The following is a 16,184-nucleotide window of genomic DNA, read 5'->3' as shown; positions in this document are numbered from 1 at the left end:
AGTTATAACAAAATTCGTTACCAACGTTGAAAATAAGGTACAAATTATTTCAACCCTAAAACCTTAAGTTGCCTTGGAGTTCATACTATCTTAAAATTGACATAGAATTAAAATTCTATTTCGAAAAAAAATTATGCGGAGAAATTTTATAGAACATATTTATTTTTTTTTGTATTATTAATTTACATTTTCCTTTTTTGAAAAGAAAATTCCCTTTTTTCAATGAAGATAATAAAAAACAAGATGAAAATATGTTTTCTTCTTGTGGCCAAGTTAATTGTCTATTATAATAATAATCCTTTATAAAGGATTAAATGATCAAAGGAAAATTTCTTAAATGAACAACAATTTTCTTTTTTAACATCCTTGTATTATTTATAAAGGAAGTATTACCATTGTGAAAACTTTCGATGCCATCAGTTACAGCTTGATATGTGTATGGATCGAGAGGGATTTTCTCTATGAGTCGGGAATAGAACGCCATTTATGCCAATACAAAACTAATTCGAAAAAGGGTCGAGGGTGATAACGCTCGCAGACGAAAAGTAATGTAGTAATTTTTCTAAACATGGAAAATTGAAAATTTTGTTTAATTATTTAGCTTTCGATATTTCGAAAACCAAAGCAGATATCGAAAACTTTGATTCTTATTTTTCGTCTACATTCATGAAGTTATAACAAAAATTCATCATCAAAATTGAAAATAAATTACAAATAATTTCAACCACAAGTCTAAACTTACCCTGCGTTCGTACTACCTTAACTATCCCCATATCTTTTATTACAAGGAAGTCTTGTGGTGCTCATGTAAAGTTTTTTACGCTAAAGACGCCGTTTTAAAAGTGTAAATAATAAACAAGATGGTTGTGTTTCTCATTATTTATTTACGAGAGAAAATTGTATACAATTAATTAACGCTTACACTTTGTAACAGAAACAGCGAGAGAGCGAACAAGCAAGCTCCGTGTGGCAGCGGAGAAAAGAAAAATTATAATTTTAAGCACCACTTGAGTTTTCTTTATAGATAGAATCTTTAAATGTTGAGAAAATTCGATGTATCGTTGCTACAGGGGTTAAATTAAACGACTTAAAAACATCATGTCTGTTTACATGCTATAGGAACATAATATTTAAATCTTTATAATTCGTTCACGTGAATTTGTTGGACTGTAAACAGTTTTATTAAAAAAAAAAAAAAAAAAAAATTAAAAGCTTCAACCCGTGGATTCGAACCCGTGACCTCTGGCACCAAGATCGAGAACGTTACCCATTAGACCAATGACTTATATACGTGAGGCAAAAACTTTTGTAATCTCGCTAACATGTGACAAGACATTTATTTAGACCAATATAAGTTATATATTTATAATCTTAATTCAACATGATACATATTTAGTGGTGTAATTAAGGATTTTAATATTTTCATAAGATTTACTTGTTTGTGGTTTAAATATTATTATATTTATCTATATCCTTCTAAAAGTATTTTATGTTATACTTGTGTGTTGTCTTATACTTGTGTACAGGATAAAAGAGAAATCCCTTTTTTGAGAAAGTTATATGGGATAAAATTTGTAAAAGCTATACATTTGTTGTTCATCTCTTGATCTTTTACACAAAGAAGAGAGAGAATAAAAAGTGTTCTTTGAAGATATAAAAAATTTTATGAAATTACAAATATAATTTTATTGTTTAATGTTTTAGACTTTTGAAAAACAACGAAGTACAAGGATAGTAATGCCAAAATGAAACCTTAAAATTAACCGAAAAAATAGTCTGTTCCAGGAAAAACTCCACGCTAGTTAATTTTAATGGGAGCCGATGGAAAATGTTTCGGAGTGTACCTACTAAACTTAATCAAATTAACGCAAACTCGTGTTGTTTCGATTTACGCTCATTTTATGGGCGTAACCTACCTACTTCCGAATACTACATTCTCTTTATATAACATGATAAAAATTGGATTAGATTTTAGTTTTTAGACAACTCTTAGCATTTTTTGACTCTTGAAAATTTTCACCAAACCTCACGGTTTTAGATATATAAGCGTTTGAAGAAAAACGTACAAGTATTTGGCTGGTCAAAAATTTTGATTTGAACAAGGAAAGAGTCTCCCATTAAAATCTTTTGGGCTTCCTGGACCAGGAGCTTCTTTCTGGGCCAAATCCTCGACTACCCACAGAAATAATAACAAAATGGCCAAAATTGTTTAATAATTTCGAAAGCAAGACTTGTTCAGTTATGAGCCCGCGACTAACATGAGGGGGTGTTGGAAGTTTAACGTGTCTGTCTGTCTGTCGGCGGCATTGTAGCTTCTAGCTTCTAAACGAATGAACTGCTTTTGAATTTTTGTTTTTTGAAAGATAATTTGATCGAGTGTGATCCGATTATTGGATTTTTCCCGATTATTATCGGCTATTTTAATTATTAAGACGCAACTGTTATTTAATGTTTAATTATAAATGACAATAAAACATTTCTCATGTTTTAAATTTATTTTGTATGCGATATCGGGAGGAAAAACAATCTCTAACTGGGTGAAAGTTTAAGAAAATTAAATCATAAAGTTTTTACGATTCTTCTTCTCTTCATTGGTAATAAAAAGTATAAAAAAATTTCAAAGAACAACTTTTTTTTTTGTATTTATTTTGAAAAGAGATAGATATATAAGAGCTTTTTTTAATTCTTAACGCAGAGGACCGTAGAACAAAATAGGTTAAAGATACAGATAACTTGACGGTGCTATTGTATGGTAACAAAAGTAAGAGAAGATTTCTAGTAATTTGTTTTATGTGTGAATTGAAGAACTAAAGATAGTTTTATATCATAAGTACATACAAAATCATAAAATAATGAACCATAATTAAATGAAATATAAATAGTGTACCGTGGCTGTATATATGTCTCGTATATATATATTTTGTAGTTAACCAATCAAAAAATTTACCAAACAAAAGTTGTAGAGTTTGATTAGAGCCATCATGTTCAGACAATAAATTGGATCTAGTTCTCAGGGTTTCTTAAATGGTCAATTTAGATTCTAAACGGTAAGAGATAGAATAAGACTTTAGGCTAGAAAATTGATCCTCATAAATAAAGGAACAAATTTTATTTAAAACATTTTTACGGAAATCGTTAGCCTTCGGAGGAAATGAGACTTAAAAATGTGCCATTATTGCATTACCTCGAACGAAAACACTCGCCTATGTTCATTAATTTTAAGTCCAGGTAAAGAGAGATCTCAAGATCATTTGAAGATCAAGGTGAGTTGACCTTGAAACTATAATTCTAGGTCAAAGTCATGGGCGCACACGGTGCGCATGGGTGGATGACTTCTTGAAAATTTTATCCCTGATAACTTTTAAGTGATTTTTTTTCTCTAAAATGCATAGTTTTTGACTAAATTGCAAAAAAATTGTGGAAAAACGCGGAAAATCGTTGATTTTTTCGAAATCACCCTGTTATATGAAATTTTTTTTTCTAAATATATGGTATTGCTGCACTCAGAACTTCAGTAAATTTCACCTTATTTAATGAAACTGTTGTCGCTAATAATTCTCCTGAATGCAGTGTAAGGGTGTTACAATTTAATTTTTATGATAAATAGTTTAATTTTTTTTGAATTCGATTGTATTCTAAGAGTATTTGTATGTACTTTCTTAGTCAGTCAGCCATCATGATTATTAGGTGCCTTTTATTCAGTGAGTTTTCATGCACATAACGTCTATATTTACAATATGTACCGGTTGTGTATTCTACAATAAGGCAATATATCTAATAGGCCTGTGCGGCAAATTTTCAGGGGTTGCAAACTAATTATACCTGTATATATTTAATATATACAGTGAATAATTACAATATCACTTATATTCATCAAGAAATTATCGAATCTCTATCTCACTTGAATGTACCATCAGAACATTGTGTTTATGACACATCCTGTATAAAATAATAAAAACACATTATACCTAATGATTGATTACACATTTTGTATATGTCGTACTTTTTCTTTTTTTCTTATAAACGTTAAAGTATTTATTTGGATTGTCATACATTTGTTGAAGGAAGTCATCAAGTTTTCTTTGTTGAATTTTAAGTGTACGTAATAATGTAGATTCTAGTAGATTCGAGGTAGAATTCGAAGTAGGTAGGTAGGTAGCTGGTAGATAGATAACTTATATATTATAGTCAACTATTGTACACATAAAAAGATTTTATTTTATTTCTTGTTATGACTCTTTTTCTTTTAGAAAAAACTTATCACAGTATTTTACAAAACATTTTTTTAGATTTATTTTAATGTTTTAACAAGGTATTATCGTTAGTCAAAAATAAATCATGAAATTTGAAAAAAGTTAAAATTTATGTAAAAATATACTTAAATATTCTGATTTCGAGTCATAAAAGCACATTTTTATTTTAAACTATTAAAATTAAAAATCTTAATTTTTAAACTGTATATCACGTGATCTAAAACGCGGGTAAGCCCTGTTGTGATGTCATAGCGGTATGAGTCATAGACCATCAGTTAGTTCAGTGTAGACAGCTGGGTATAATATATCCATAGATAATCAGTATTTATATATATATTATAATCAGATGTCTATGAATATATCTGTCAAACTTATTTGTGTTATTTCGTATAGTGATACCCATATTACGTCATCAAATTGGATGCCCGCGTTTTTGATAGTTTAAAAAAGGTTTAAAAGTTAAGTTTTTGGCAAGAAAGCGTGTGTATTTTTCCGAAATAAATTTTTGGTGGCTTTTTATTAGCAAAATCAACATTTTGAAGTACTTTTTCAAAAATAGTTAGCGCAATCACCATTAAATAAAGATAACAAGTCAATTTATGTTGCATTCAAACAATTTAACTTATTATACCTCGGTAAATAAATAGTTTTAGTAGAAATTTTATAAATACGGAAGCATAACTTTAAAAACGACAAACGTTGGTTTAAAACAAATGAAATTATTTTGGTTTACAAATAATAAATCTTGATTAATGGTCTAGGCTCAAGCGTAGTATTTCACAGTCACTTCAGAATGTCCTTAGAAATTTAAGGTAAATGTAAATACACTATTTTTGCTAACGAAATAAAATTTTCAATAACCTTGCCCTTGAGAATTCGTAAATTTAAAGACAAATTTTTGTCAAGGCAAGTTTTAACTTGAGGTTAAAATTATTTGTACCTTATTTTCAATTTTGATGATGAATTTTGTCATAACTTCATGAATGTAGACGAAAAATAAGAATCAAATTTTTCGATATCTGTCTTGGTTTTCGAAATATCGAAAGCTAAATAATTATGAACACTAATCCAAATATCGAAAAATTTTGTTCTGACTTTTCGTCTTATATTGTCAAGTAATAATATAAATTTATCATCAAAATTGAAAAAATATATTTTTCTAGATTTGTGTCCCCACTACCATGCTCATACATCCTTAATTAGTCGGGCACAGTAGGTTTTTTTTTTCAATAATTTAATAAGTTTTTAACTTTAATTGAAATTATTTTTTTTTTAATTTTCACCGAACATTCTGTTTTTCGAAATTTTCAACTGTTCGGATTGAAATAATTTTCAAATGCTACAAATGGTCCTAGACTATTAGTAAAATCATATCAACATGAATATAATAATATAATAGTAAGTTATAATATTAGCAATTCATACAATGTTGGTATTTTACTAGAAAATAGCAGCGAGCTTACAAACAACGAAATTTCTACACGCAATAATAAAGTTTGAATCGTAAAATGATAAAATGATAAAGTGTACAATAACTACTTCTATTTAAATATTACAGGACCGGACCGTCACTGGTTTTTATTTTAATTGTAATGTAAAATTCAAAGCGTGGGGTGCTCTCTATATTCATTCTTATGAAATTAGGACATTTCCACAAATTTCAATCACCCCACGCTTTGAATTTTACCTTACAATTCAAATTATTCAATACACTTTATTATTCATTTGAAATTTTAAGGCGCTTCGTTCGAAAAAAAGTATTAAGAGTAAAATCTAGTGATCGAAAAAATTTGTTACGTCTTTCATTTTTTAGTAATGCGTGTGTATAACTTGTATATACTTTTGTTCTGCCAATAAAGCATCTATTGTTTAAAACTGATAATAACCTGACGGACAGAGCACAGCCGTCTATCTATCTCTTGTACCATTTTTAGCGCCCTCTTATTTCTCCAGCCCTGTTCATATTTCTTCTGTTAAATATATTTAATATAGTATTTATCTAAGATTATAATTTTGTATTATAATTTAAATATTTCTTTATTTATTGCGTGTAAAAGCGTTATGTTAACGTTAAACGTTAAAGTTAACGTTTTACGTTAGGGTAAGTTAAAACTTAAATAAATGATCTTCATCATTTATTTGTTTATACAGGATGATCCAAGTTATATATGATGGACTTGATCAATCGATAGATAATTATAGTAAAAATTTAAATAAAAATTACTCTCTAAATGACATGCTTTTTATTGTACTAAAAGTAGAAAAATAATTATTTTTATAAGTCATCACTACATAGTATAAAATAAAGTCGCTTTTTCTGTCCCTATGTCCCTATGGCCCTATGTACGCTTAAATCTTTGAAACTACGCAACTTATTTTGATGCGGTTGATAGAGTGATTCAAGAGGAAGGTTTTTATGTATAATACATCCATATTATAGTAGAGTAAGGGGTTGAAATAGGGGCTGAAAGGGATATGCTTCAAAAACTAAAAAAGTTGTGCATCGATTAAGCTCAAATATTGACACGATATACAAACAGCTTCAAAGATCTATTGTTTTTATCTACTTTTAACCTTCGGAGGGTAGAAAGGTGTAGCGAGAAAGTGGGAAGGAATTATCGAATATTTACAAATATACCTAAGTGGGGTATCAAATAAAAGAGCATGACGTGTACATTACAAAACTGTTATCCCCCGCAAGGAAATGTGGAGGGAGGGGTGCAAGTGGGGATGTTGCCCAGCAAAGCGGGTAGTTCACTGCTAGTTTTTTAATAATTTGTTTTATAATATTAATAATTATATGATTATTATAATAACATTATTAATAATATCTGATCTGATGGAATCAGGAATATTACCTAAATACGAATAAATCCATTTAATTATGATAAAATTTATAATCATACGAATCGTTCCCCGAACGCTTCACATATGGATCAGAACAACCATAACCATGATTGGCTCTAGCCCTGATAATCTTTAAAAATAAAACCATATAGAATTAAATACTTACCAATTAGCATACCAAGTGAGTATTTTGGTATTTAATATATTTAGTATTACATGGAATAGGTAGTACTTGTTAAATAATAGCCAAAAACCAACTCAATACATAACATTTATTATATTATAATATACCGGGTGTATCGATTTTAACGCTTCATTATAAACTTTTTCAAGGCCTGATTTCGGCATCAAAAAATTTTTTTTTAGAAATTCTGAAGTATTTTCTTAAAATCCTGATTATATACTGGCTATGCTTGCCTCTATTCGCACCGTGTGTGAGTTTTATTGGAGGCGTTACCATGGTAACGATACACTACTTTAATTATAGAATTGTATGGATGCATATATAATTGAATGGATTGCATTTAAGACTTACATTTAAAATTTAATATTATTGTCTCACAAATTTAAATAAAGAATTATGATAATTTACATTTGAAAAATAATATTTGTGCAATTTTATTTGTTATTTTCACAATTTTTAATGCATTAAGTTTAATTTATTTGTGTTTTTCAATAATTTTAATTTGACATTTTCTATAACATTAACATGTAAAGAATTGCAAATTAGTCATAACAGCCTCTTTTATCGCCAAAATTTTTCACTGATAGCGCTGGCATCGATTTTATTGTCCCTACCCACACAACGAATACATAATTTAACGGGCTATTTAAATCATTCTAACCTCTAATCCTTATATATTTTATATATTTCCCTATAAATGTTTGTTTGTTTGTTACGCTTTCACGAAAAAACCACAGAATGGATTTGAATGAAACTGTAGAACAATATAGCTCATACATCAGAATAACACATGGGCTATAATTTATAAAGATTTATTTAAAAAAAATTAAATTTAATGTGACATTATACTGCTCCATCTATGATCATCATTTTGAATCATAAATTAATGATTTCTGTAAAAATTTAAAATAGTAAATCTAAAACAATTCAAGGCCATCTTTTCTGATATATTCAATGAATTATGACTATTTTACAATTACAAAAATTGAAAATTTTAGCTGTGTAAAACAATCCCTTCGAGTGTTATGGAAGTGGGATAAGTGAGATCAAAAAAGGTGGAGGCTATGAAGAGGTGGTTTTTACTTTTAAGCCCATTGAAGCGGAGGGATGTCAAGCTAGTGTTTTATAAATAAAATTTAAATGAATGGCTGATTTAAATGGTTACACCCTGTATTGATATATATAAAATATGAACATAAAACGCATTTATTCGATTTAAATAACAAAATTTATAGCTATTAGCTATTAAACAATAATGTTTTAGTGGTGTACTTTAAAATGTTATATATAGCGTAGCAGAAGGGCATTATTAAGCATAACAAGCGTTAATATACTACAACTACACTGATTGTGAATTTTAAAATTCATAATATTATAATAAAACAAGTACTAGATGATTCATTTTAGTTTATTACGATCGTAATGTCAAAAAAAAAATATTTTTTTTACCTTATCCATTAAAATTACTTCACCATTTAATTAAGGACGTACAGTTTATGAGACTTATTTTCACTTAATTGTACCTTATTTTCAACTTTGATGAAGAAATTTGTTATAACTTCATGAATGTAGACGAAAAAAAAATACAAAATTCTTCGATATCTGCCTTGGTTTTCGAAACGTCGAAAGCTAAATAAAATTACTCCAAATATCGAAAAATTGTATTCTTACTTTCGTCTTATATCGTCAAGTAATAATATAAATTTATTATCAAAATTGGAAATACCTATTTTTAAATTTGTGCCTCCACTACCATGCTCATACATCCTTAAAAAATTTTTTTTTTTTCAATTTTCTGTATGTACAAAACTTACTCTCCCGACCTTTACAGTGCCTTTTGGAGGTATTAAACCGTGTTCCTGCTTGGGGATGCGAAAATTTCGCACGTATCATCTAGTTCATTGTTATAACAGTTATTTACAAGAAGTGTATATACAGTTTTAAAGAATACAACCTGTATATTCAATTATATATTTACAATAAAATCTCACCATATTTATTTATTTATTATAACAATATAATTATTAGTAACTATATAATAATAAAAATAATAATAATGATGTCTGTAAAAATTTATAATAATTAACTTTACAACAATAATAATGATAATAAACTAAATATATTATAACAACAATTGTATTTATAATCTATATACAAGTATTATTGAGCCTATTTATAATCTGATTATAATATATTAGTTTTATATTATATTATACATGTTTATTATTAAATATATTGTGTTAATTATTAACTAAATATACATATTATTATATTATATTTGTTAATTCATTATTTTTGGATTATACAGGGTAGGTCATTTTAATCTATAATGGCTAATAGCTTGTTTTTTAGTTAGCTCATCAAAAATTAAACGTGTTTTTTAAATAGTCAATTTAAATCCTAAACAGTAAAAGTTAGAATTACAGTTTAAATTAGAAAGTTGATTCTCATAAAAAAACTAACATTATTTATTTAAAACAATTTTTCGAAAATCATCAGCTTTTGGAGGAAATGCGATTTAAAAACATGCCGTTGTGGCATTTAATCTAAAGAAAACACACTAACTAAGGAAAAATGCTTTAGCCAAAAGTTGTCAAGGGCAATAGAAGACATTAACCCGTGTCTATGACTTTGACCTTACAATTATCGATAAACTTAAACGATATTTTCTATTGATTAAATCCAATAATGACTTATTTTTAAGGCGCATTTCTTCCGAAAACTAACGTTATTAGCTATTTATTATAAATTAAAATGACTCACCCTGTATACATTGATATACATGCAGACAGGACTATCTTTAATTTTTTGAAGGCTCTCCTTTTGGGACTCATAATTGTCAGAGGGCCCATATTTTAATAAAAGTTAGATCGAAAACATACGCCACTTTCTATGTCTATGGTTACGTCATTACTGACATGCAGAAGCACACGGCGAGTGTTCATACAACTTCTCTGAGATACGTGCAAAAACGCCTGGCGCATGACTTAAAGATAGCAAACGGAATACTTAGATTGTTCTCGAGAGGCGTACAAGCGAATGAGCCAGCCGAAGATTACCAAGAGCGCTCGTGATTTTACGAAATTTGCCGGCTGGCAGATGTCAATTTGAAACTGAAAACTTAGATGGAATGCGTAGCCGGTATAAGATGTTTGAAATTAACATTTTTCGCTTAAAGCATTTTCCTCGATTTAATTTATGTAGCGAGTTTCAAGCATATGTTAACACACTGTTTATCAAAACGTTCAGAAATTATCTTCGATTAATAATATGCTCGGATAAGTTTGAGCCTCATTTTTTCAACGACAGTTTTTATACCTAAATAGCCGTAAAATTAGGTACCGAAAATTGAAATCTAGCTAAAAAATTTACAAATAAAAGTTGATTTTTCTGAGGTAAAAGACGGCGGCCTTGGAAAATAAAACTAGAAGCTTTTTCCTTTACCCTTGACTATAAGGAGACCTGAATTTTACCGTTTTTTGATATTCCAATGCATTCATTTTCTAAAAAATTAGCTTGAAACTTTGAAAAAAAAACCCTGTATAACTCCATCTTCTGTTAAAAATTTCAAATAAAATACTAAATTATTATTTCTTTCTTTTACAGGTGGATTCCAAGGTGACATCGCCTTACCAAACATCAATTACGAACGTGAATATCTACAATTAAAAAAAGAGGTCAGTGAAGGTCTTCAAGTTGAAGAAGAAGGTTTAACGGATTATCTACGAATCAAATTAAAACAGGCAGCACATCCAGAAGATTATCTGGCAACAACCAAAAAACCAAAATCCCATTATAATGATCCCGAATCAGATTTATTACAACATCAAAATTATTTTGAACAGAAACAACAAAATGGTGGCATTAAAAAGAATATTGATTTGAAAAAAAATCATCATTTACAAAATGGTGATTTACAACATATACAACAAAATGGTGGATTAAAGAAATACAATAAGTTACATAATCATGTAACAACCGCTGTACCAAATCATATAAATGTAATACCAACGAAAATCAATGAATCTGATTTACAAGATGAAGTGAATCGAACATTTGAAGAGGGATCTAATGTTGAGAAGTTAAAAAATGATTCGATGCATGGTAAAAGTAGTGAAGAAATTGGTTTGGAGGTGACGTCAGCACAATCTATGTCCACAATCCCAACATTTGCATCTTCATCTTCATCGGTGGAAAATACGAGTAATGCTGGTGGGAAACGAGAGAAAAAACGTCATAAGCGTCGAAGAAGACGATTTCGGAAACGAAAGTAAGTTTGCTTAAGTCTTTTATACAACATGTTTAAAATATGGATACAGTTCAAGATCTCGAAAATATTACAGTTAGCCGATGAAATTAATCGAAAAAATATAATCGAAATCTGCATCGAAACCAAATCTGCAAAGAAAACTAGCAAAATTTGCCAAATTTTATTATATGTGACCACTTTTGCTCATCGCAGCAAAAAGGTCTGATAGAATTTCTTTTTGTACGCATGCAAAAATTGGAAAAACATCGCTGTATCCAATTTGTACTTTCTGAATAGTCTTACCAGGTGCTAAGATCGAATTAAATTAAGCGACAGCTATTTATCTATGAATCTCACAATATTCCGTGTCGAATTCCAAAAGGGAAAGTCAAAATAGCCATTAAAAAAAATAGACTCATAAGAAAAATTATTTTCTACTTTTTAGTTCGTAATCCAAGGAATAAACAATAAATAAAGATTGAATTTCGGAAAAAATTCCCGGAAAGCTAGATTTTTGCATGAAGCTTGTATTTTTGATTCTAAACGAAATTCCAAAGGCCCATCGATCCGTATGGCGTTGCAAAAGTAACTCGAGGTCAGAAGAGATCACAAAATACTATTTTTTGTGAATATTACATTAACGGTCAATGTTATCGAAAAAATAGTACTTATCAAATTTGTATATTAGGAAATTTCCTACAAAAGACATTCAATTACTTTTTTTCGTAAGACAAACGGTTTTTAAGAAAATTCGATTCCAAAAGTTGTACCGTACAATATAACGGTATCTGTATTTTTCATTTTTGCGGATTCTATTATGATTGAAGAGCGAAAATGGAAATGGAGAATATACAAATTTCATAACCACTACTTTTCCGATAACATCGTATCTGTGACCTTTGACTCAGCATAACTTTCTTAGCGGCATTCAGATCGATGAGTACTTTTGAAATTTTGTTTGGGCCCACAAATAGAAAGTTCAGGCAAAATCCAGTTTTCCAGTAATTTTTGGAATGAAGTGAAATGTTATTTTCTGTATTATGAATAAAAGCTTATTCTTAAATAATCCGATAAAGGAATATATAAAATAACCATCCTTAGGGTGTCCTCAATAACAGGATTGTACATATTTTCATAAAAACTTTCATCACCTATTTCACCTTTTTAGGGGTTGAATTTCGAAAAATCCTGTCTTATATGACACCTACGACATGAAATCTATATCTTCTCGAAATTTCAAACTTCTATTATTAGATATTTAAACTGGGCGTCGATATATTAGTCGTGACATTGTCTATCCCCCCTTCAGATTATTACCCCCCTCTAAAACGTTTCTGTTTTCAAATAATATAAAAAAAGAATCATTTTGAAAAAAAATCATAAAAATCGGAGCTGTTATTGAGGACTCTTGGGTTAAAACATTCATTGATGCGACTAAAAATAGTATTTCTTAATTTAAATTTTTTTCGTCTTTTTTTAAATTTTATTATTGAATTGTCCCAAATATAGGGTAATAGATATATTTATAAGGTGTAAATTTGCAACAGTGACACTTGATACTATATCCATTATTTTGCAGATTTAGATTGCATCTAGAACATTTCCCAACCAACCAACAATATGCACTTATCAAATAAATATCTGTATTTTTTGTAATAATATATTAAATTAGAATTGGCCAAAAACATAATATTTGTTTTCATACGTAAGTGGCCATTATGTTTCCTTGACTGGACTTGAATGAAATGATACTATTTACAGTGAAACCTCTATTAAAACATTTTATTATTGCAAAAAAAGAATCCTTCGAAAGTTTGGAAATAAATATTACATATATAGAATCTTTGACGAGGAAGTCAAATGAAACTGATAGACAGTCAGATAAACAGTCACAGTTTCCTGTCACTTTTTTTCGTTCTTTTTCTTTCGATAGTAATTGTAGGTCATGGACACAGGCGAATGTCCTCTATTACCCATTGGCAACTTTCGGCTAAAGCATTTTTCTGTAGCTAGCGTGTTTTACTTCGACTAAATGCAATAGGAAATAGAGTGGAAGTAGGACATAAAATGAGTAAAAATGAAAAAATGTTCAGGCTCCTTGCCAAATAAGTTCCCTAACGACCGCATAAATGTAATGCTAGCAGACATATCCTTCTTTCCCTTTCCGACTAATATCAATCAAACAAGGGTATCCTTTTTCCTCCTTCCCGACTCCTTTCACTTCTCAACTTTACAAATTTTATCTCTCCTTTCCCCTCTATTTCGAAAATGGCTGTTCTGCTATATACAAAGTGTTTTATAATTGCCTGCGTACTTAAAGACATTCTAAATAAGAATATAAAAACAAACGGAAAAGCTTTTTACCAAATAATCTGAGGCCTAATTTTGAAGATATTGCTATGGGAAAAAATGAAAAAAATATTATCTATTATTAAAACTTCGTCTTTCATATGCCAGGAGCCAGAGGAATTTAATTTTGTAAAATGTGTAGACCCTATTTTGATTCTTGTACGATATATGAAATTATATTTCTGAGGGTTTCACTTTTGCTTCAATCTTTTAATACCCCCCCTTTCTTCAGAAACAGTCAAATATCTATGTTTAGAACCAAGTAAAGCTACCTACCTACCTACTAGGTATTTCGAACAAAATTTGATAAAGAGCTTTTCCATCTGTTTTGATATGCTTGTTCCGAAAATTTTTGGGTCTGTAGTCAATTATAGACCACTCTATATATGTCGTATGAGGGAAAATGCTCCACATTGACTCAGAAACTTATTTACCACATGATAGAAACAGTTTTTACTGTTTTGAATGAGTGCTCATCTGTCGAAACAACATATCCTCCAACAAAAAAAAACAAACTAAAATCTAATATTTATTTCAGATTAACCAGTAACACATACAACGAAATGAAATCAGAAGGAGGCGATGATACTAGCAGTCAAACGAATATCACCGCACAACTATCGACATCATCTTCAACACTGGCTATAGCATCACCACCATCGTCAGTAAATAGCACGAACAATAGTAACAGTAATAGTAACAAAACACATGATCATATAAATTCATTGGCAAATAGCCAATCAACATCTTCTTCATCGTCTTCATTACAACAAACGAATTCAAGTCATCGTATCACCAGGTCACTATTAACAAAGTATCTTTATTCAACGACAAATATTAATAACAATAAGGAGAGCTATGACGATGACATAAATGATGTGCAGAGGAGGAGGAGAAGAAGACGAAGTAAGAGTAGTCATGGACATGGACGACGAATTGTTCATCGTCATGAAATAACTAACAGTGAAATACCAGTACATGAATTTGAAGAACGGTTTGAGGGACCTCCGAAGCCGCCTCACAAAGTTTTACCGACATCATCATCATCTAAACATGACAATAATTTGAATTTTATAAAAGGTGTGTAGTGTATATATGTTATATATGTTGTATGTGTTTGACAAGTTCTCGAAATTAGGTTTCTAGGTAGAAAGGTGGGTATCACAGAATGTCCTTCCTTCTCCAGAATTTAACTCATAACCGCATTCAAGAGGAACTAAGTTATTTGTTGTTATACGGAAAATGGCACACAAAGAGATATTTCTCCCACATTCAGACAAAGAAAAATAAAGAACTAAAAACGGGTCAATGGTCGATTTCGTGAGCAGTATAGCAAAAACACCTCGCCACTTAGAGTTTTACGAGAATATGTAACATATTTCGTCGAAACTCGTTAATCTGGGTATTTTCGAGGCCGCTTAATATGAATATCACTACGAAAATCGCCCTCAAGATACCTGGTGTCTAGGGTGGGTATTATACACCTCGTCTCTTGGAGTTTTCGAGAATATGTAACATATTTCGTCCCAAATGCATCCCATACATTCGCCCTGGACACCAGGCCCCGAAATCCCCGATTAACGACTTTCGACGAAATATGTTTACATATTCACGTAAAACTCCAAGAGACGAGGTGCATACTACCCACTCTTGGGCACCATTTCCATCGATATTTAGTCTCCAGTTTTCCTAGATTTCCATGTCTCTCTCGTCACTTTTGTTCACAAAGTTTGTTAACGCCTTCAAGAATCGAATCAAAAAAACCGCATTCCGATCCGTCTTAACGCTCACAAGATCGACAGTTTATTTATTTTCTTCGACTCTACAGGCAATGTGTACCGAAATATGTTAGCCACTCGGGTGTAGCTTAAGTGCCCTCGTCCGCAGAAATATACTTTAAGTTCTTTGTTTTACAAATTTGTAACGCTTAGAAATATTGATAATACATAACATAATTTTGGTATAAGTGTTCATAAAATCACCTAATTCATTTACTCTTGTCTGTCCGTCTGTCTGTCCGTGAACAGATTTTTTAGCATACTCAGGCCGTTAAAATTGAGTTTGAAAGTCAATTCGGTCTTAGGTCTTGGGTCCGTAGGACACTTTTTGTAAACCGTAACAGATAAAACAAAAGTTTAAAAGTAAAAAATGTTCCTTATAAAAATATTGTCAATTTTTGTTGGATTAAGACAAAAATTTGGTGTTCGTTTCTCCAAAACTATTCAAGAAAGAGAATTTATAGGAGTTTATAGGATATTTCGACAGTTAACTCAATCAATTATTTGTAGAAAGGCCATCCTAT

The 16,184-nt window shown here is 29.9% G+C and overlaps 1 protein-coding gene across 1 annotated transcript in view; it reads left to right on the top strand.

Annotated features, from left to right (window-relative positions):
- LOC123290459 (tolloid-like protein 1) overlaps positions 1-16,184 on the top strand; it is a 78,593-nt gene that overhangs the window by 48,029 nt on the left and 14,380 nt on the right. Inside the window, exons 2-3 of the mRNA XM_044870661.1 lie at positions 10,891-11,554; positions 14,421-14,962. Of these exons, the coding sequence (XP_044726596.1) occupies positions 10,891-11,554; positions 14,421-14,962 (1,206 nt within the window). The remainder of the gene's footprint in view (positions 1-10,890; positions 11,555-14,420; positions 14,963-16,184) is intronic.

The sequence above is a fragment of the Chrysoperla carnea genome, chromosome 1, assembly GCF_905475395.1.
Source record: "Chrysoperla carnea chromosome 1, inChrCarn1.1, whole genome shotgun sequence".
Taxonomy (NCBI): Eukaryota; Metazoa; Arthropoda; class Insecta; order Neuroptera; family Chrysopidae; genus Chrysoperla; species Chrysoperla carnea.
The sequence above is the reverse complement of the archived record's forward strand: the minus strand, read 5'-3'. Positions and strand labels throughout refer to the sequence as shown.